Below are 22,640 nucleotides of genomic sequence, written 5' to 3'. Positions count from 1 at the left end.
ATACTGAGGCGATTATTTCATTAAACTAATCAGCAGTGAGTCCAGAGGAGAAGAGGTCAAACATGATTTGTCATGATTATTACTTCATTTTATAAAATCTGTCAGTGACCTAACAGGACTTGTAACATTTACGTATTGGGGGAAACTTGCACAATTCAATATGTTTTTAAGCAAAAACTGCTTGTCTTGTAAATATTTTAAGTTATTTCTTGTTATTATCCTTCTTCCATTCTGGTCTTTAAAAGATTCTTCTTAACCCGACCTTAAAAGAGACAACATCAGTTCATCTGAACCCCCTCAGTCAAATAAAGTCACTTCCCAGTCAGAAATATGAAGCATGTTGTTTACCTGCCGTAAAAATGTTAATGCAATTTTGCACAAATCTATACAATGAAATTTAATACACTTGCTGTTAAAATACATCACAAAAGGCCACAACAGGAATTCACAGTAAGACAAACAGGTTCCAAACCAGCTGCTTTATGGTTTTTAAAAACTTGTTCTTTAAGACTTTCTGATCCATTTCAGCAGTTAATGTACACTTTCATAGTTAATATCAAACAATGTGCATGTGGTTCTACTACAGCACTGTCACTTCTATATTGTATGTATTGTGTGTTTTGCCATTTTCCATTTACACTGCAGAAGTGATGAGTAATTCTTCCCAACCATGTTTTAAAACTACTCCTGAACAATTTGGACAAATTTTAAAAAGCAGAAAAAAATAAAAATAAAATCTCTGCCAACTGTTTGGATCAAATCATGTTTATTAATGTGTTCAGGAAATCCCCACAAACAGTTTACAGGGGAACTTACAGATTTACAATCATTCTTGACAGAAGTGCCAGCTTAACCCCCCCATGGTTCAACACTGAGGACGCCCGCTGAATCTCACGACCAGGTAACTGCACACCCATTCCCCCTTAACAGGTCTACTACCGAGTCCTTCCAGCTCAGCGACGAGATGCTGATGAAGTACTAGTCTTATTGGTCTTTCAGTCATGAAGTAAGCAGTGCTATAATGAAAAGTAGTATCCTGTAAACACCCAGACACTCCACTCCGTGTGTCTGGGCCGTTCACAGTTAAAGAGCCTTCATTATTTGGTGCCAATCCTTCATCGAAATTAGAGCGCTGGATGCTTTCAGATTTCAAAATGCAACTGTCGACCGTTGGCGTGAAAAACCACATCATTCAAAATCAAACGCAGTTTAGGCTCTCGAGGATGCACTACTTTCATTTACAGGATTTGTCATACTGCTCAAATGCATTTGGTTCAGAAGTCAGAGTACAAATAGAAATGCTAAAACTAGTTAAAGGAAAAAAAAAACACACATGTAACATCTCTTAAAGCAATGACATGTGAAGCTTGTGAATGTACCAGGATGCCTGTTAACCGGCTGAAGTTTGTGAAATGCCCAACACCTTGTATTTGACCCACATTTAAGCAGGACCACTATCAGAATGAAATCCAATTAAATCCAGGGAATTAAACACCAGCTACCAAAAATAATTTGTAAACAATTGCATATACTATTCCAATTTTACAGTAGATATATATTTTTATTTTAAGATTGTTGGCTTCCCTTGTGCTTCACGGTCTCGCTTGGGGGCTAGAAAGGTAGTGTTCTCCGGAGAACCATTGCTAAGAATATTCTGTTATATTCCAATATAATAATAACAATAAAACAAACAGCATGATTTTCAAATGACACCAGAATGATTGAGGATGGGCGTTTAATTTTTTTTATTTTACTTTTTCCTGTTTTCTGATTTGCTTCGACCTGATACAGGTTAAGATGCAATTTACTGAATCTCTCACTGGTGGGTTTCAAAATCAAAAAGGAGGTTAAAATGAACATCTAGCATTCAGTCTACACTGGGTGAACATTTCTAGGTAACATAGATATTTACTAGAGGGAGAGGGGAGGAGAGCTTGCACCCTTGCTCTTTCTTTGCCGTATGAAAACCATGCTTTCTCTGGAGAGTTAGGGAGGGGAAAAGGGGGCCGTGCAAGACTCAGAATGGGGGTAGCCTGAGTGGGGCAGAGGCTGAGTTTGGTGGATGGAGAAAGGGTCTCGAAAACCAGACTGCTGATTCCACAGGAGGTGTGTAAAAGGCACGCCAGGGTTACTCCCAATCCCAGCCAACATACACAGAGACGCCTTCACACCCACACACTCGCTAAACACACACACACGCTCGCTCGCTCGCACACGCTCACACTCAATCATGCACACACAAGCAGCACAGGCTAGAGCCCCAAGAGTACTGACGTGGGGAGAAAGCAGGAGTGAGGGAATGAAGGAAGTTCTTGAAAGAAAGAGCTGGGGTTGAAATTTGGGTTAGACAGGAGCGAAGGGGCCTGGATCCGGTGCTGCCGCTGTGTCAAAACAGAAAAAATAAACAACAAACAAAAATCAAAACTGGTGGAATGGATCATTTCTGGTTCTTCAGCTGGTTGGAGAGCCAGTCCAGGCCTTCGTATAAGCCGTCCCCACTGGTGGCACAGGTGGCCTGGATGTACCAGCTGCGCTGGCGAAGGGCGTGCAAACCCAACTTGTCTGTGATCTCTGCAGCGTTCATAGCATTGGGGAGATCCTGGGTTAAAAAGCAACACACAAACGCATCATAAAGCAGGTTTGACAGATAACCAATCCCAGCCAACAGAGGTTTTTAGGTTACAAAGGACAGTTTAAAGAAACTACTTCTCAAACTCCAAAGACCAATCTTTGCATTTGTCTTTTCTCAGTTAAAAAAAACACAAAGTATATCTGTGAACATATGTAGTGGTTTCTAGTGCCGTCGAGTTGAAAAGGTGTGAGTTTTTTTTCTCTGGGTAATAGTTATGCACACACTTAAAACTGTAAGGGTTTCACAATTTGGTTGTTTTACATTTGGCAAGGGAAACAAATGCGTGTTCCACAGGAAGTGTGTTTAAAATACTATACTATTACCATCAGAAATGTAGGTATTTATAATGGCAAATCATTAAATGGTAAATGTTCTGCACTTATATAGCGCTTTTCTACCTATTGGCACTCAAAGCGTTTTACACTGATTCTTATTCACCCATTCACACTCACAATCACACACACACTCATACACTCACCAGGAGCAACTAAGTTGTTCAGTGTCTTGCTCAAGGACAATTCGACATGTGACCAGAGGAGGAACAACTGTGAGAATGGTGCTCAAACGCTCTACCTTCCTGCGCCACAGACGCACAGAGATATTTGAAGACACTCTAGGTAAACGGAGAAGTGTTCTTACCTGTTTATTTGCAAAAACGAGCAGCACAGCGTCTCTGAGTTCATCCTCAGCGAGCATTCTGGACAACTCCTCCCTCGCCTCGTTCACTCTCTCTCTGTCGTTGCTGTCCACCACAAAGATGAGCCCTACATTTGAAAACATAGCTTTCTGTTAGGACCAAGGACAAAGATCACTATTTAACATACATGGCTTTATGATCTTTTATCTGCTGATTGCAAAGGATTTCTCTATCCCAGAGCAAAAACTTTCACTTCATTTCATAGATAATTGTAAAAATACTTTCTGCTACTTAATAAGTCTGTGAAAAGTCAAAAATTCTCAAACTCTAATGTTGCTGCTATCTCAACCAATAACCCAAAAACATTTAAAGATAGTACGGATCAACTGATAATTAAAAGTGAGCCAATACAAGTCACTTATTCAACTCAATAATCTAGCTGTGTAAGTCAAGCGGAGAAAATGGCAAAAATAAACTTAGTATCTGTCTCTTGGTACCTGCAGATCTGTTCAATGTGAAAATCTATCACAACAAAAGCCAACAAATACCTGAATCATGTCATTGAGACATACTCCTATGAATTATGTAAATGCAGCATTTAGAGAAAGCAGATACTTAAGACTTAGGAGTATATGACTCAAACTAAATGGAAATTGTCATGTTTTAAATCGTGTATTTGATGCCTACAAAGAAATCTACTCTTGACATCAATAATGTGCAGAGCAGTACAATGTGACCATACACACCAATGCTGCTGTACTTTACTACCTCATTGTGATTCTGTGCTGTGTGTGTGATAACAAAGCCCTCAGGGTATATTTAGATTCCTCATAGCTAACAACTAAATGAGATACAGTGATGCTCATGACCTGCCGCCATTTCAGTGCATATAAACATGCAGCTGGCATACATTTCATATTTTAAAACCTGTAGCTCACTAATGTTTATTTCCTGATCACTGTAATTCCTTAACTTTGTTCCCACTGCTGCCTTAAAATGTGTGATAACTTCTCTGTTTGAATAGTTGTGTGTATGTAAATTTAACGCAACTCTTTAATCACATGGATTCTCACTAAAGACACAGCACTTGGGGTCAGTTTATACTGCAGTCAGTACAAAGACAACAAAGAAGACCAACACCTATCATGGCTTTACTGCTGATTACATTTATCAAGAAGCCTGTAACAGTGAGCACATCTCAATGCAAGCACAGTACCTGTTGCCTGCATTACAATAACTCAACTCCTCTCTAATTAGATCTGAAAATACAGATGAGAGTTGTCTTGAAATGAATAAAGATTCCATTTAACATCTCCATCAATGGTAATAAGAGAAGATTAGTTGAATCCACCAAATGCCCGTAGGAGCCTTCAAGGAGCTGGCACTTGCTTTGGTTGTTGCACCAGCATCTGTACACAACACCACCAACTCTTGCAGTCTTACATTACAAACCCTCTGCTGAGCAAAACTGGACAGAAACAAAAGGCATCAACATCCCTTGAAAGCAAAAGGACTAATAGCAACCTGTGTTTTTTTCTGTTACATGTGATGCCGGATTACCCAAACTGTATCAACACTATCATTTTTAGGGGCTTAACTCTGAACTATCCAAAAATTGTGCATGTTGGGGAGATCAAATCTAAACATTAGAGCTGGATCCGCTGTGGTGAATCCAGCATTTAAAAGAAAAATAGAGCACGCTATCCTAGTTTAGTAGGTAGTTTCACATCCTCTCAGTGCAATGTGATGGAGAGCACTGGTTCAGTTTTGTGCTTGTGACTTCTGGGTAAAGCTCAGGCTACATGTTAACCCCCACAAACCATTAAGGCCTTACTATAGACATAAATTACCAGTTCAGTGAGTGAACCTGGGCAGCTGTAGCTCAGTTTGTAAGGCAGTCGAGGGGAACTCATGCTCCTTAATGTTTGCAGCTATGTTTGTTTACCACTTTCCCTGCACTAGCCCCTGCTGATTAACTGGATCAGGTGTGTTCAATCATAAGCTGGAGAGCATTGTGTAATACAGGGATAAGTAGAAAATGGGCTGGGCTGTTGCCCTCAATGAGCATGAGCTTCCACCCCTGATTTAGGTGGTCCAAAGTCCCCAGAGTGAAGGATGTGATATTTTCCCAGACAGTGGGTAAACATGTATATGCCAGACAAAGCACCAGTGTCTTTAGGTGCTGGGGAAAAATATTCTGATGTAAGAAGTGCTGTTCAGAGAATAATCTTTGGCTTCTTTTTGATAAATGATGCTATGCAACTGTCATTAGCAACAAGGATTCACACATTCAATTTCACACTTGGATGGTGATGTTTGTGCAGTCGAGAAAAACAAGGAGAAGCTAAAGAGGGGCCAAGATGGCAGTGAAGCCATTAAATCAGGTGAAATCACAAATGACTTCTGGAGGCAACAATTCTAAAGGAAGTTCTAACCAAAGACGTGTTCAATTGAGAATGTACCTACATTTGGCCCCATCAGTAGGAACTACTAGACATATGTTGTGGGACTTGCATATCAGGAAAGAGCAAGAGAATCTCACAATATGCCCTCTGAGAATTGAACAATGGTGTATGAATCAGTGGGACGCTTGCTTTAAGATAATCTGTAACGCACCACTGAGGCCACCTATAGGCAGTAATGCTCACTGACAACACTGCCAGCTGAGATAGTTCCCACTCTCTCACCTTGAGTGTTCTGGAAGTAGTGGCGCCACAGCGGCCTGATTTTGTCCTGACCGCCCACATCCCACACTGTGAAGCTGATGTTTTTGTATTCTACAGTTTCAACATTAAAACCTGGACAGAAGAGACAAAATATGGGTCAGTCACTATCAACTCAAGTTGTAAAGTCGTCCTGTTATAAAACTCAGTATCAAACACTCCATGCATGGTTTAACATTTATATAAATATAATTTTTATACAAAATCGAGTTAATCAAGAACTAGAACTTAACTTAAAGCTCTAGTTTGGTTATGATATTTAAAATAATTGGTACATAAGAGCTCCATTCGGAACCTCAGTGCTAATTATTGTTTCATAGACAAAACGATTAATAGTACATTTTTAGATGCGGCCTTAGTCTTGTTTCCTTATGTTTGCATTAAATGGTTCTTGATTTAATCTAAATTCTTATTAAATATAATTTATCCTGTCTTTACTTGACCAAGTTATTGTTTGTCTTTTCAGGTTTTAGAGATTTTTTCATCTGTAGCTTTAAAACGAAACTGAAAAGTCAGCTATGCACTTGTTACTACTGACTCTACATTGCAATATTTTAATTTGACACACTGCAGTGGTTATATAAGTTTAGTGCTGATCTGTTATCGTTCTTATGTTTACATTGTAACATGTCATGAACTGCAGGTGAAAAAGAGCTTGAAGATAAATCTACTACAACACAAAACTTTAATCCTATACTGTAAATAGTTTGTTAAAAGCTAAATCAATAAACATGTAAAAACTTGTCAAAACTTATATAGATTATGATATTATTCTTCATACCAATGGTGGGAATGGTGGTGACTATCTCTCCAAGCTTCAGTTTATATAGGATAGTTGTTTTTCCAGCAGCATCAAGCCCAACCATGAGAATCCTCATCTCTTTTTTGCCAAAAAGGCCTTTGAATAAACTCGCAAATACATTCCCCATGGTGACGAAGCTGTCAAAGAGAAGAAGGTAACAGGGTTAGGACAGTTAACATCAATAGCGTTCCAGTTTCAGTGAGGGATACACCAAGAGGCAATAAAACGTTTGTGATCTAGAAAACGCCAACACTTGTCAATTAGGCTAGTATACAGACAGTCAAGTCAGTATGAAGTCAATGCTGAACAATTCATAATGACACAAAAGATGTTGATAGCAGCAGTATAGGTGCTTTAATAAAAAGGCAGATTCTAGCTGCACCAAAGACAACACTATGAATGATGAGGACAAAAATTTGATATTTACTTAAGCTACCAATTAACATTGAAGTTTAGGTTTATGGCTGTACATTACTGGGCACCAACCCTATCAACAAACTTCTGCCTTTATCTACATTTCACTCCAGTAACCCAAATGTACAACTGTTAATGTGGCATTTTTACTGACACCTCTTGACTTAACTGCTTTATTCATTTAAAAAAAAAAAAAAAAAAAAAAACATAGCAGGAGGCAACAAAATTTTGAGCTCTTGTGAAATGATGTTACAGTCTTCTGAGAGCCCTTAACATTCTCTAAACTCCACTTTCACCATTTTGTGAAAACTGACTCGGTTTAGATCTGAAACAACTATATTAAGAGGTTTCAAATATGAACTAGACAAGTTTAAGACTCTTTAAAAACTGGTTTCAGATTTGTAAAACCTTTACCATATCTATGAAAATTAAATAAATGTTTTACTCACAAAAACAAGGACACATCTATATATCTGACATCATCTAAATCAGATGAAACACGTTTAATTGTAGTGGTTCCCAATGGGGACCTGCTCTGAAGTTGTTGAAACTAGGGTCTAAAAACTGATTACACTCTCATATTGCAGTGCAGATTTGATAAGTGCAGTAATATCTAATGGTGAAAACTGTTCTAGGCTATGGAGGTGCTAGTCCACCTACCCCAACACAAACTACTCCAGATGACATCATCTGAACTCAAAGATTTTTCCAGATGTCATAATCTAGGCGTTTTCCAGATACGACCAGAGAGAGATTATATTATGAATGTGGTCCCCAAACTGGAACTAAAGTCGGCCTTTAACAGCTATGTCATCAGTTTCGTAGAAATAAATCTGGTCAAATAAAACAGTAAATGTATTCCCATCATCTCAGACTTGGAGACAACATATCAAGTTATTTTAAATGTAAGAATAACCGTTAGTGGCGGCACTGACAACATTATAAACCCGAATAAACGGAGTATGTCACCGATCAGCAGATAAGAGAGGCCTGTGCCAGCTGCTAAAGTGGCCGGGATAATGTTTCTGGATGTGTGAACCGTCACAAGACGTTAGCTTGCTAGCATGCTAACAACACTTCGACCTTAGGAAAAGACGACAATCCAGCCAGGTTGACGTTCAAATGTTTCCCTAATACGTTCTCTATGTGAGGAAATGTCTGTGTGGATTATTTTTCCGACGTTTGAACCGCTGAAGTTGGTGGTTGGCTACTAGCGCCCGAACCTGACTGTCGTTAACGTTAACACACTAAGGGCGGATACTTCGACTAGTTAGCCTACTAGCCTACGTTAGCTTTGTGCTAGCGGGCGACAGCATTCTTGAACGGTCTAAATAGAACACATTCATTCAAGACACACGGCAACACGTTAATAACACTTATACCGTTCACATTTAACGAAAACCGTCGGTGAATTCGAATCTCAGTACGCGATATTACCCACAATGACAGCTTTTCGGTCGAACAGGAACTGCTTAGCAAGCGTGCTAACGCTAGCTACCACTAGCTAAATGCCGCGTCACAGTAACAAGCGAACAACGTGACGTCATATTAAACGCCGAATAAACCGAGTTGTTCGTACAGAGCCACAATCGCCTCACATAATCTGACCATTCAGACCGAAAAACAGCGCCTTTGTACGGATTATTACCTTGAGGAAGACAGCTTCTAGATCTTTCCGTTATCTTTCACTGACACTCCAAAATGGCGTCTTGCGCAACCAGGGAGACACCGGCGTACGAGCACTTCCCACTACCAAACGAGAACCAATCACAGCACAAGTGGTGTCGCTAATAACCCGCCCCCGTTCTCTCGCTGCCCAATCACAGTGTCTGCAGATCTTCCGTGTGCACAGTGCACAAAATGTCGAGGAAGTGAATCGCACGCAAGTTTATTGAAGTTCCCAACACAGACACTATGGAATGTGCAGGAGACATTGTTGACTAAGCTCAGTGGTTACTCTTGTGTTTCTCCCTGCAGCATCTGCGGCTGAAAAATATCCAAACACATCATGTGACCAAAGGCCTGCTCCCTCCTAGGTAGGAATGGTGCTCACTATCTGAGCTCATATACAATGCGTGTTTGTCCAGCAGCACAGGGCCCCACCGTAAATCCTCGTGTCTTTTGCCAAAATCCCCTTGAATACGCTTGTAAATACATTTACCATGGTCACAAAAGGGAGACCAAGGAGACAAGTTTAGGGAGTTAACGTCTACTGCGTTTCAGTGTAGTGTTCGTTTGGAAAGGAGGAGACAGAAAGTGAAAGACCAAGAACATGTCATTTGTGCGTGGATGGCTGACTGGACAGGCCTTCTGGACTCAGGGCCAAAGGGTCAGGAGGTCCCTGGTTTTCATCAAAATGTCCCTGAAACTAAACAAGCACAATAAGACCTTTAAAACGACCATGAAAGTCGGACTAAAAACAGTGAGAAACTATGCAGATGACTACACGTGTGCATTTAAGTATCATTCATTGTTTTGCCTTTTCATTAATGCCCACAACAAGAATCAAGCAACCTGCAATCTGCAGCAACAAATATGTAAATAATCGTGTAGAATAGCTGCTGGGCCTGATGAAAGGTGGTGCTCATGTTTCAATATTTGCTATGGGAGGAGCTGCATGAGGGAACCTGTTACGTTCACATTTTTCAAACATGCTAGTCCACTGACAAAATACTCATTATTATACAGTAAGGCCTTTAAAAGATTTTAAATATTTTTATAAATGTAAACATTTGTAACTGTTCAATCATATTTTATGTAAACTTTACTTCCCAACTTGAAACGTCTAAATCCAGTTGGGACATTCTTGTGTTTACTGGCCCTAAATCTGTGCTAGAGGAAAAGTAGTAATATCACACAGTGTGTAGAAATACTCAAGTTATGTATTAACTAAACATTAACTGTCTCTAGCCTGTTTTATTACTGCTGTAAATGTTGTAAAGGCCCAGCCTTTGTAGCACAACAGGCTTTTGTAAATGTGTGTTTCCCTGCTGCTGCACCTTTAACAAACCACTGCTGGAGCAAGTATTTGCACCCTTTACATGAGTAGAAATACTATATATCTAACACCAAAAGTCTTGCACTTAAATTCTTACTTAAAGAAATTAAAATATTCAAATATTCTAATTATTAAAAGTCCCTTTAATGGTTGTACCAATATTATTACTCGTGTATTCATGTGTGCTGTATTCATCAATTTCTCTATGGCTGAAAATATTTGATTATTTTTACAGTGACTGATGTGATGGTTCAGTTCTTTTAAAAATCAGGCATTGGTGAGTCATGTAATTTAAACTTAAATATGTTAAAAAAAATCTTCATATTTGAGAAGCTGGAAGTATGAAATATTTGGCATTTGTGGATGAGAAATTATTTCAATTTGCATTTCTTAGACTAATTGTATTTACTGTTGGGTGGTTTAAGTTGTAAAAAAAATCCTAATTTGTAAAGTAACTAAACTTAGAGTAATACGGTGCAGTAAACAATATTTGGTACTTCAATCTGAAGCAAAACAGGAGTAAAGTGTCTAGGACAGAAAGAAGTCAAATAAAGTACAAGTAACCTGCCTCTAAACTATTCAGATTCAGAACCTAAGTAAATTTACTTAGTTACTTCCTCCTGTTGACCTGAGTTGGAGGAGATGATAAATGAAGCTATGAGCAGAAAAAAAAGCAAGATTTGTTTGCCCTTAAAAAGTCTTTATTTATTAAGATATAAAATGTAATGTTCAGTCACCAGATCGTTTATTATGACACACAATTCATTTACTCAATTACAATTTATATTTTAATTTTCATTGTTGACGGGTAAACTTGTTACAGAAAATGTTCAAACCACTTCACTTTTGGCACGTTTAAATTATTGCCCATTAATCTACCCACCTATTCCCATAGAAACAAAATCAAAACATATTCTAAGCAGCATTTGCAAATTTAAAACAAAACAAAAACAAACAAAAAACAAAACTCACAACACTGAGTGTAAATTAAATGGCAAACTGTTATAGTTCAAATGGAATTTACAACTCAGAAAACAATATCTATTGCATATTTGTAGTTTAATCTAAATAATATTTAAATATATATAAAAGGCTCAATTAATAATGTGTAAATGCTTTATAGATTTAACGTTTTAATTCATCTTATTTTTTTGCAGAAAGGACAAAATGATAATAATAATAATAATAATAATAATAATAATAATAATTTACCCTTTAACTATGGTGAATCCCATTGAGTTTAACAAGCTCTTTTCCACCAGGGTCAGAAACAAGACAGCAGCATCATGTCTCCCACCAGCACAAACATAAAACACACAATTGTTCACTAAACAAACAGAAAAACATTATAATTGACAATAGACTTTAGAACAGCTTTGAATTATGATAACAAGCTCATAAAACAATGCTGAAGTTGTAAACAACACTCCACCATGACACTTGTCTCCAGCTCTTCAGTTGATAAAGGAGACCTCTCCCATGGACTGTTTGACCACTTAGTGTGAACTTATAAAGTGCTACCATGTTTATGATTTACCTAGTATTCTAATATATATTGCATTGATGAGAAGGAGACAGACACGAGGTCAAAGTGACCTTAAGCTCTGACGGCCTAAATCTAATCAGTTCATCCTTTATTGCAAGTGGACATTTGTGCCAAATTTGAAGAATTTCCTTTCAGGCATTCATGAGATCTTCACAATTTTTATTATTGGAATGGGATGGATGGCATGAAGGCCCTAAGACAGCGATCTAATGAAATCCATCAAGCCTGGACTTGTAATTGTTGATAATTCTTTTATAAATGCATTTTTGTCCCAGATGTTCTGCAGCCTTTTTCTAGTTTAATGATGAGAACATTAAAGATTTAAAAGATGCGCAAAGTGACGTGCTGCAGGAAGATTTTCTAACATTTCAATGCAAACGTTGTTAACATCATCAAACCATTAAAGCAAACCTGCTAACACTCTTCATGTGTTTGCTTATCCGTGGGGGCAATAACTGATCCTTTTGTATACGTTTTACATATACTGTATATTTAAATGTTTACATGCTGCAACATTTGGGGGCAGCTGGGGGTCAGTTGGTAAAACGGTCGATGGAACGCAGGGTTGGTGGTTCGATTCCATGTTCCTTCTGGCCACATGTTGAAATGTCCTTGGATGAGACAGTGAAGCATTGTGCACGTGGGCCCATGAGGGTTCAATTAATACTTGGAGTCTTCTGTTGACGTTATCCTCCTTTGCATGTGCACATATAGAAATCAGTCTTTAAAATGACAAATAGTCCACCGGCCATCTATTGTCCTGTAAAGAGGTGCCGAGGTGCAGGAGCTGATCCCGACTGTCACTAGGTGAGAGGCAGGTTTTTAACAAAACATTTCTGCCAGTGGCTTTTCAGTTACATCTCTAGGTAAGTTTTATTTATACCCACATGATTTAAGGGTAAATGTTGTGCAAACCTCTGTTTCATTCTCGAAGCTCCAGCTTGTTGTCTCTGACTCTCCACCTCCAGCGCTGACATCTGTCAGGAGCTGGAACACAGCGGAGCCACAGAAAAGACTCTGTGACCTCTGCTTCAAAGGACACCGTCTTCCTGTCCACAGTCTCCAGAGTGAAGGCTTTCCCTGAGACCTGAACGACAGCAGAGTTGTGCTTGGATTGGATTATCTCACAATTTCTGCAAGTTAAGAGCCATTTAAAATCACAAAGAATTCAAGAGATGAACCAAAGACAGGACAAGGATCCACTCGGCTCAGCAGCTCAGCTATACTCTCCTGGAGTAAACAATTTGATCATCCAAGCAAATGTTACCTGATCGCTGATTCCCAGAGCGACATGGCCCACTTTGACCTGCCGACGTTCACGGATCCTCAGACACTCGCCCTGGATGTTCTCTATCCAGATGTCGACGCCTGTGCCGGAGCAGTAAGAAAGAATGAGATACAGCAGTCAGACAACAGCTGTTTAATTTAGAAGGACATTCAGGCCTTCGTACCTTCGAAGCAGCAGGAGGAGGATTGATTTGCTGAGGCCGACCACATGTCCACATGTCCTTCTGTGTGACTGTTGCACGAGGAAAAGACTCCAGAGCTCATGTCATCAGATGAATGATCTGAGTCCTGGGAAACAGGAAGAAGGTTTTTATAGTTTTTGTAAAATTTTGGAGGATCTTTTCCCCCATGTGTCTGAATGCACATTTATAAACACACCTCCTTCTCAGAGGCCTCTATCTGTGATGCATCTGAGCAGCTGAAGCAGGATGGGGGGTCATCTCGAGGTTCAGGGGAAGGTGTCTGGATCCTGGTGCCTTTAGGTACATCTGGAAAGAGACAACATATTTGTGCAGTTTCTGTTCTTTTTTGCCTTTTTTTTTGCCACATCAGTGATATTTCATTTTTTTAAATATCAACCTTTTTTGTGGTTTTGCATTGTTTTGTGTGTTTTAATGCTCAATTCAGATTTCTCGCTGACATGAAATTTGTAATGTGGCTGTTCACACGTGACATATATCAGACTCCAGTGTGAACTGGCCACGGCCCTGAAATGACAGTAACGTGACATCACATGCAGTTTGTCGTGTATATGGAAGTAAACATGGATGCAGGTGAAGTGACCCTTTACAAGTTCCTTTTGAATTTGTTGTGCAGTGAAAGGCGACAAACTTAGAAGCAAATTATAATGAGAAAAAGGATGCGGAAAAACAGCTGCCACATCTGCAGAGACGTGTGGATGCAGAGAAAGTATCTGTTCTGATTTAGGACCACAAATGAAAGTGGCCCATGCCTGATTTGAAAAAAGAAAAAATAGATAAAAATCAGAGTCATTTACAGCAACAATAACTTTGTATGACATGTGTTGAAATAGACTTAAAACAACAGAACCTTCAAAATTAAAAGAAACTAAATAAAATCCAATTACTCGAATACTGACATGTCATTACAGCATATACAACACAATTTGGTTGCAGCAAATTAAATCAGAATGATTTCTGACTTGTGTCTAGTTAACAAATTGGTGCAATGTCCCCACTGAGGTGTCCACATGACGCAGAGTGTTTGTGACTCACCTTCTCGGAGGTGTTCCAGCTCTGCTTCTGAACCCCACCAGCTGTCATTTATCCCTTGACCTTTTTGCAGCAAAGGGAAAAGACCTCGGAGAGCACGGAGATACTCTGTGGACACAGAGGAGTCCCACTCCTCCTCCTCCTCCTCCTCCTCCTCCTCCTCTTCCCAGTCCCCTTCATAGTCCCTTTCAGTTTTCAGCCACTTCCCCTGAATAAATTCTTCCTCTCCTATGTACATGTCAACTTCTAAGTCAGAGCTCCAGTCTTTTTCCTCTGCAGTGATATCATCCCGTAGGGACTTTGGTTGGGAATCCCACTGTCTGGTTAAACAGTCTGTGTCCACTTCACAGTGTTGGTTTGAGTCCTCCCAGTCCTCGTCTGCTGCTGCAGTTCTCCAGGGGCTCACCCAGAACGTGGTGGGAGCTGTGGCAGTAGCTGGTGGTTGTTTCTGTCTGATCCTCGGGGACAAAGAGCGGGGGTCCTCCTCATTCTGGCTCTTGTCACAGCAGAGCTTCTCACAGGCAGCTTTGATGGACCACGGACTCAGTCCTCCAACTGTAGAACAAATGTCCTCATAAATAATATAGATACCACTGTCACTATGACACTGAGGTTTCATTTCATTCTCGAGTACCTCAAGGGTCGATCCTGGGACCTGTTTTAATTTGATTGTTATTTTACTAATTCATCTTCCCTGATATTCACTTCAGTTTTTCTTTGCTGATGACCTACCTTCCATTTATGCCCATGGACCTTACTGTTTTTAAATCTTTAGTTTCAATTCCTAGAATTGATGTTTATACATTGCAGATTCTGTTCAGAGGAATTATTCTACATTTTTATATATGCTTTTCTTCCCATATATTGAACCAGTTTGTTTATAGAAGTTTGTGTATAATGCGCACATAGTACTATGTCTCACCAATGTGGCCTTGTCTCTGAAGTGCAGGCTGGACACCTATAGGGTTCACGGCACATAAATAAATTTACCTTCACATTCACTCATGTGAGCAGAAAAATTGAGCTGTGGACCTCCAGCCATCTCTGAAGAGAGGTGACTGTACCTCTTCTGTTAACGCCCAAAGACTCTGAACTGGCCTGAGTCTTATAGGTCACATCTCAAATCGTACATTTACCAAATAGCTCAGCTCTGTTTAATTTGATCTAATTTATTAAGTAACTTAAGCAGTTTTAAAGCTGCATGTTCATTTTTGGATTCTTCACATATTTGTGACTGTGGTCATTTTTTACCATTACCTGAAGCACTTTGGTATTTGGTTCTAGTATAGCTTGATATTCCACTGTTATGTTTTACAAGTTGCTCCATAAATGAAATTTATCATTTTATAACATTAAATTGTCTGAATATAACCTGCTCTGAGGGCCTTGGTGATCTTCCTCCTGAGCTCCTTTGCCGATGCTCGTCTCTCGGGGTCCTTCTGGAGTCCGGCCCTGAACACTTTGGCGGTGAAATTATTACAGTTGGACGGCACCTCCCACAAAGGCGGGGGCTCGTTGACAATCTGTCAGACAGACGACAAGCAAAGTCAGACGTGCTCAGTGCAGTTTCGGTAACTATCACCAATGAAGATTCTCACCTGAAGACACAGCGGATGAGAATAGTAACGTATCCATGGGTGACATCCGTTGAGCATGTTCAGCAGCATACAGCAGCTGCTCCACACATCTGCTTTGGCACTGAGCTGATCCCCTCGCGCCACCTCAGGGGCCATGTGAGTCTGTGTGCCCGGGAAAGCAGCTCCTGCATTGATAAACACTGAGTTAATTGCAGCCTCTACTTTTCTTTCCTCCTTTCACAGGAAAACTTTATCTAAAAGCTCAGTCAGACACACACTCATTAGTTCAGACTGAAATAGTCATATACAGTGATTTGTGGTTTTCAGTAAACAAGTGATGCCTCACTATGAAATTTGAGAATTTGTAATAACTAACACAATCAAGAACTTTGTGAATCTTTGTTTGATTTGTATCATGTAATCAGTGAATGTTTGTGTTGCAGACTTTTCTGAATAGACTCACCCCTGAATGCTTTGGTGCTCCGTCCATTGTCATCTAATGTCTCTGAGAGACCAAAGTCACAGAGGAATGTGTCTCTGCAGTCTGCAGACAGCAGCACATTGTCAACTGGAATAAAATCAACACAGGGGATTTAGAGAGACGGCTTGTTTTCATCCGGTGCTTAGTTTGAAACAGTTAACTGAGGAATCAGGGGGCTGTCAGAGATGGTCAGAGTGATGTGGACACAGGGTAGTGGCGTGTCCTCGTTTGTCCACCTGTCATAAGGTGGCAAAAGGTGACCCCTCCAAAATAAAAGCAGATGCTTCAGCCCCTTTCTGAACATCAGACAGGATAAGTGAACCTGCTTGCAGACAATTGAGGGCCCCCCCCCCCCGATCAATCCCCTGAGCCAGGATTTCCGAGGGTTTAGCGGTGAGATGTCAGTGTAAGATTAGGTTTCGACACTAAGAATGCTAACTGACAGTAAAAGCAGCAGGCCTCCTTCCTCCCAGATAACAATAAAACTGACACAGGGACACTGAAACGCTGAGTCAAGTACATTTAGTCATTTGGCAGATGCTTTTTATCCAAAGTGACGTTGGATGATGCAGGATGCACACAGGTAAAGAAAATTGAGTTTTTTATAAAAACACTGCAAAGCAGTTCTGTCCACAGTTGTGCATCAGGTACTCAGAACTTCTACTGAAGTAAAAGGATTATTGTCACACTGAGGAAATTATTATTATTATTTTTGTCCTTTCGTCTTATCGTGTGAGTTCAGTGTCACCACAGCGGATCATTGTCCACATGTTGATTTTGCACAGTTTTTACGCCGGATGCCCTTCCTGACACAACCCTCCCCAATTTCTACCGGGCTTGGACCAGCACTGCACAGCTGGGGAGGGGAAGGGGCTGTAAGGGGTTTAATGTCTTGCCCAGAGACACTTCGACACATAGCTGGGACCAGGGATCGAACCACTGACCCTCTGGTCCGTGGATGACTGCCTTTGTCTCATTGAGGAAATACTCTGTTAGAAATAAAATGAATTAAAAACTTTAATGAAGTAAAATAATGAAAGTATTAGAATTATTGGTGCACTAATATGCAAATATCCTTAATGTTGCAGGAAATAAAAGTTTTTTATACTCATAGGAAATTTAATCAGTAATTTATGAACTGATTTCATTATGTGTTAATAATTAAATCTTCAATGTGACTAAAACATTTTAAAATACATGTAATGAAGTGAAAGTAACATCAAATTGAAATTCTTGAGTATATGCACCTTAAAATTGTGCAGATATAATAAATGGGCTACAATAAACCAGTAACAGCAGAACCAAGGTACAAAAATACTACATTAAAATTTAAACTCTTGTATTCAAAAGTAAATATCTTCAGCACCTGCGTACATTAAATAATAAACCACCTTTAAACTCTGAAGTAGTTTCATTTATTACAATTAACCATTTTGTACATTCTGCACAACAACAGGTGTCAAATAAATACAGAGATGTGGTCAAAGAGGAAGCATTCATCTCATTTACTCAAGGAAAAGTAGCAAATACTTCAACGTACAAGTACTGTTCAAATGCCACAGCCCAAAAACCTGTGGATAAGAAGCCAAAAAAACGAACACACCTTTGACATCCAGGTGTAGGACCTTTCTGTGGTGGAGGTGTTCTAGCGCCCCCATGGACTGATGAAGGTAATGCAGGGCCAAGTCCTCAGGCAGGGTCTTCATTTCCTTTAGGAGTTGGGCCAAACAGGCTGCAGATGTTGGGAAAAGTCGGATGAAAAGTCGTTTCTTCATTTCACTGGCTGTAAACATGTTATTATGAAGAGAGGAATCGAGTAAAACCTTTACCTGGCTTCAAGTCCATGAAGAGCACAATGCTGAGCCCCTCCCTCACGGCCCCAAAGAGCTCGACGACTCGAGGAGAGTTCAAAACGCTCCACGTGCTCACCTCCTCACTGCTGAAATGACTCAGTGGAATCTGAGACAAGTGGACCACAGTGGACTTTTTGACTGAATCATCGTATCAGTGATCGAGAGGCCGAGAGGTTTTAAAAAGCTCTGGATTTAACTGAATGACTGGCTTTGTCCTTGCTTACCCTCTTGGCAGCACATTTGAGTCCCGTCCTGTTGTCCTGGACACAGAACACGTCACCATACGAGCCGTTCTGGATGTGGTGAAGCACACAGTATTCCTCTCCCTCCCTGTACTGCCAACTGTTGGGCTGGAGTTGCTAGCAGATGCAGAAGTACAGAGTGAGAGCAGAAGTTAGAGACAGGCCGAGGAAAAGAAACCTGTGGACACTGCTTCCGTGCGGTGCTGAGGTTTTTATACTTTCTTTACATTACGGGTTCACAGAATCTGAAAATACATAATGTATTAAACAACTCAAACAGTTTGAACCCTCAACATCTAGAACAGGCCCAAAACATCCACTACAGACACACAATGTGACATAAACACACACAAAACTTGGAAGTAAAGAAATAAAAATGACCACAAAACAACCAAATACAAAGGATGAGGCCGCCATCTTGTGAGGATCGCATTGTGTTCCAGAGTCAGGTCGGAAAGTCAGGAGGATCCTCACAAGACAGTGTATGAAAACACAAACCTAACATTCTTTGTCTGTGCTTCAACCTGGCCTCCACTTCTTATTTTAATTTTAGAAAATGGCCTTTTATAGAAAGTAAAACTCTTAAAAACTACTTCCACTACTTCTGTGATGTTTCTTATTGGAGTGTAATTCTTAAGACCTGCATGAATCTAAAAGTCTTACGTGGTGAAATAAGATCCCCTCGTTGACTGATTCAAGGTTTTCCCAGTGATTTAGAGTATGTCTCTGAGACACATGTCTCATCAAATCTTTGCAGAAAGGCGAAACAAACAGCTTCGGCATCTGCGTCACTCGTCCTCTTAGTTCATCCCAAACTGTGTCGCTCAGATCCTCCAAACCCCAGGGAGCCCTTCGAGTGCTGGGGGTGCAGGTGGAGTCTGAGAGTCCCAGCAGACTAGAGCCAGAGTTCAACCCAGACACGTAGATAAGGTCAAAGGTCGAATTTGAAAGGCTGTCTTCAGTTTTATCGTTCACGTTGCTTTCTGCACAGCCGGACGAGTCAGACTCACTTTCACGGGTACAAATGGATCCAGAGTCCTGCTCCAGACTGCAATCAGATTCTGATCCTCCTCTGTCTGTGTCTCCTGGTCTGAGTTGATCCTCTGACAGACCCACGCCCTCACTCACTTCATAAATGTCAGAATACAGGTCTCTGTGGCTGCAGCAGGGTGAGTCTGTAAACTGAGGAGGAGGCGGTATGGCGGAAGTGGCTGATGTCATCTCATTGTTTATACATTTCAGCCAATCAATCTCCTGCACCCAGACGCCCCTGATGATCGGAGGTTCTTCACCGCCCTCCGGGCTCAGGTCTGTTCTGCTTTTCCTGCGCTGCTTCTTGTGGAGGTGGTAGTATGGAGGCCTGGTGATGGCGACAAAGTCCTCGACCTCTGTGTCGCTCAGCAGGGCACCAGACTTTCCAAGAGTCCTGCAAACGAGAGGACGCCCTGTGTGTTCAGACCACTCCCCATACTGACTGAGGAACTGTTTTCAGGTCACTCTAAGGCACAAATGTGCAGATTATGTGTGATGTGGTGCTGTCTGTGGAGTGTCTACGTTGTGCAGTACCTGTGGTTGTTAAGCAGCTGGGAGTAGGGGCTTGGGTAGGGTCTTCGTGTGTTGGTGGGGCTGAACTCCTGGAAGTCTTCTCCTGCAACAACAGATACTTTATATACATCAAACATGGGAACTTTTCACTTTTGTTGGACATTTTTTTAACCCAACAGGAGCATTTTAGGGGCTTGTAGGACCAGTCAGATACATCATTTGGGGAGTTGTAGTTTTGTTATTGGTATTATAAGGCTTAACTTAAAGTGAAAATTTACTAATGTTTCAAGAGTGGAGATTTTATCATGATGAATTTTCATCAAAGTTTCATAGAGAAAACCAACTCATGCCCCACTTCCTCACAGGGGCAGATCTAAAATTTTCTTTCATCAGGGGGAGCTGGGGCACATTTGTGAAAGGTTTTAAACCAAAATTTGAAAAAGCTTTTGGATATAACGAGGGTGGCCAGTCTGATTTTAGGGAAGGCCAACGTCCCTCCAGGCCCCCCCAGGCCAGGGCCCCTGCTCCCTCAATAATCCACTCAGACCCTGAGTCTTACTCTCAGCTTGTGCCACTATGCAGACACAGGGATCCTCCTCAGGCTCCTCACGCCCCTCTGTGACCACTTGTTTGGCGGTGCCATGCTGGATCACCCGACTCAGATGGGGGGCAATAGCTTGGACCAGCGACTCCTTTTCCTCCTCACAGCCTTTGTTGTTGTCCTCTTTACCAAGAAAGGAGAGCTCAGATCCCCCGGACACGATGGTGAACGGTGTGTTGGAGTTGAACATGCGGGGTATGGCCATTTCTCTGTCGCTGTTGGTGTGCATCTGCTTTGTGGGGCTGGAGGACGACATGACCAATGGAGACATATCAAACACTTTGTAGTAACCAGGTGTATAAACAGATTTTACAGATTCACCAACAGACATGAAGAAGAAAGCGGTGAAGCTGCAGTACGTTGGAGGTTAGTGACATGCGAGTCAAACAATCCTGAGCTGTAAACTACTCACAACGCCAAACATAAACAATGAACATGGCCGACGGCGAGAGACACGTCTTCTTCTTGTTGACAGCAAATATCAGCAAAGCTTCTATAAAATAAATAAAACACGAGGATCAATCTAGTTACAATCCTAATATATGTGCAGTGGTGTGTCAGTGATAGGGCTGGGATGCAGGAAGGCAGCGGTTCAAATGAAGGGACGAGCTGAAAGCCCTGGATCTCACATGTTCGGTAAAGCAACTTAACAGACTCTGGCTGTGAACGCTGGGCTGTCCTACTTTTTAGAAGCACATTGAACCCTCACCACTGGAGGGCAGGAAAGAAAAGACTTTGGGGGGGTTAGGTGCCTTTTTACAAAGCTGCAACAAATTCAGACCACAGAAAATGTAGGTTCCTTGGGACAACAGGTGGTTCATCACCAACGAGGACAGAAACCTACAGGACAGTTTCAGTTTTAGGAACTAAAAAAACTCCATGATCCCAGAAGCCACATGCTGATTCATCAATAGCAGAAGGAGTATATTTGTAATCTTCCGGGGGGGGGGGGGGGAGCGGATTGTGAGCCTGGCAAAGGGAGTATAAATAGCATACAGGGATTTTGGCACGCATGCTTTCCACTGGGGCCGGCCAGCTGTCAGAGTCCCTCTTCCTCAGCCCCCCAGTCATGTCCAACACCAAACACAGACACTTCCCACACATAGAGACAGAACAGGCCCTGAAATCCTCACACAGCAGCTGTGAGGGCCCATGAGTAGAAGTACTGCTTATTTTAAAGTTAAGAGAACAGTTTGGGCTGATACACGACCCCCAAGACGTGAGGCCCACGTCCAAACAGTGACACATCTTCCCATGCTGCACCACTAACGACACCCCCTTCCCAAAACCCACTTCCCTTCTCAGCACCAAGTCAGACTAAAGCTACGTTTACCTGAAACTCAGAGGGATGGACAGGGGTCCTCTTCTGTCCCGGTGGCCCAGTGATCCTGTTAAAAGCGGAGAAGAAAAGCATCCGCTGCCTCTGTGTCCGTCTTCTCCTTCTGTTTAATGTGCTTATTGGTTTCCAAGTGTAACCTACCGGCTTCCTGCCCCCTGCCCGCTCTGCTGATTGGTCGGCCATGTGTGAGAGTTATGTGCTCCCACACCTCAGTCACCCCGACCCACCCACACAGATTCCGGCCTCCCAAGACCCTGGATGGACACTGTAGATGTCTCCTTCGGTTCCTTTGTTGCAACTGCGGAGACAAAAAACACTTTGCTGTTCCACAGTAATTCTGGTCCCAGCTTGCATGGACTCTTGACACCATGAGTTGGGGAACAATTAATAATCAACATATAACATATTTAACATGTTATTACAGGCTGAAAGAAGACATTTAGAACCAACTGTAACAAAGTACTTTAGGACATTTAAGACTTTAACTACTTTATCCTGCTAATATTAGATAAACTCTCTCTGTGCTTTTTCCATGGAGATGCTAAGTAACTTCTACTCAAGTATCAGTGAAGATTGTCAGTCATCCAGGTTTGGTTCTCCGAAGACTGAATCATGTCAACTCGACTTCTTTCTTCTTGGTAACTCAAGTACTGTGTCAAAGTATAGTTTTGAAGTACTTGTAATTTCCTAGAGTTCCCACTTTAACTGTGACGATGCTACAATTCAACTCC

At 41.2% G+C, this 22,640-nt stretch overlaps 2 protein-coding genes across 5 annotated transcripts; both read right to left on the bottom strand.

The window, feature by feature from the left end:
• Nucleotides 1-749: 749 nt before the first annotated feature.
• On the bottom strand, nt 750-9,016 carry arf2b (ADP-ribosylation factor 2b). The gene is made up of 5 exons (XM_067488918.1): nt 8,857-9,016; nt 6,774-6,931; nt 5,957-6,067; nt 3,272-3,396; nt 750-2,599 (listed from the first exon to the last, which is right to left on the bottom strand). Exons 2-5 carry the CDS (start codon nt 6,919-6,921, stop codon nt 2,438-2,440), a joined length of 546 nt encoding a protein of 181 aa, XP_067345019.1. The 5' UTR covers nt 6,922-6,931; nt 8,857-9,016; the 3' UTR covers nt 750-2,437.
• Nucleotides 9,017-11,049: 2,033 nt separating this feature from the next.
• LOC137105985 (mitogen-activated protein kinase kinase kinase 14) lies at nt 11,050-22,255 on the bottom strand. 4 transcript variants are annotated; one of them, XM_067488906.1, is made up of 16 exons: nt 22,051-22,254; nt 21,904-21,958; nt 20,529-20,812; nt 19,991-20,072; nt 19,088-19,850; nt 18,407-18,541; nt 18,159-18,288; nt 17,933-18,061; nt 16,312-16,416; nt 15,870-16,033; nt 15,644-15,794; nt 14,275-14,826; nt 13,418-13,527; nt 13,204-13,327; nt 13,020-13,120; nt 11,050-12,839 (listed from the first exon to the last, which is right to left on the bottom strand). In XM_067488906.1, the coding sequence occupies exons 3-16, from the start codon at nt 20,797-20,799 to the stop codon at nt 12,675-12,677; spliced, it is 2,982 nt and encodes a 993-aa protein (XP_067345007.1). In that variant the 5' UTR covers nt 20,800-20,812; nt 21,904-21,958; nt 22,051-22,254; the 3' UTR covers nt 11,050-12,674. The 4 variants fall into 4 exon arrangements, 3 of the variants coding, with proteins under 3 accessions (XP_067345007.1, XP_067345006.1, XP_067345008.1); XM_067488905.1 differs by having other exon boundaries at nt 11,050-12,555; nt 12,668-12,839; nt 21,904-22,253; XM_067488907.1 differs by lacking the exons at nt 21,904-21,958; nt 22,051-22,254 and adding an exon at nt 20,983-21,710.
• Between the last annotated feature and the right edge of the window lie 385 nt (nt 22,256-22,640).

Source organism: Channa argus, chromosome 20 (assembly GCF_033026475.1).
Source record: "Channa argus isolate prfri chromosome 20, Channa argus male v1.0, whole genome shotgun sequence".
Classification (NCBI taxonomy): domain Eukaryota; kingdom Metazoa; phylum Chordata; class Actinopteri; order Anabantiformes; family Channidae; genus Channa; species Channa argus.
The sequence above is the reverse complement of the archived record's forward strand: the minus strand, read 5'-3'. Positions and strand labels throughout refer to the sequence as shown.

What these genes read in the sequence shown, in the direction of transcription:
- arf2b (XM_067488918.1), bottom strand. Translation starts at nt 6,921, where the DNA reads ATGGGGAATGTATTTGCGAGTTTATTCAAAGGCCTTTTTGGCAAAAAA. An exon ending in CTACTTCCAGAACACTCAAG is followed by an intron (nt 3,397 to 5,956) that starts GTGAGAGAGTGG and finishes TTTCAAATGTAG; the next exon opens with GGCTCATCTTTGTGGTGGAC. An exon ending in TCGTTTTTGCAAATAAACAG is followed by an intron (nt 2,600 to 3,271) that starts GTAAGAACACTT and finishes TTTTTAACCCAG; the next exon opens with GATCTCCCCAATGCTATGAA.
- LOC137105985 (XM_067488906.1), bottom strand. Translation starts at nt 20,799, where the DNA reads ATGCACACCAACAGCGACAGAGAAATGGCCATACCCCGCATGTTCAAC. An exon ending in CCTACACCTGGATGTCAAAG is followed by an intron (nt 16,417 to 17,932) that starts GTGTGTTCGTTT and finishes ATTTTATTCCAG; the next exon opens with TTGACAATGTGCTGCTGTCT. An exon ending in CACCAAGGCCCTCAGAGCAG is followed by an intron (nt 14,827 to 15,643) that starts GTTATATTCAGA and finishes TTTGTTCTACAG; the next exon opens with TTGGAGGACTGAGTCCGTGG.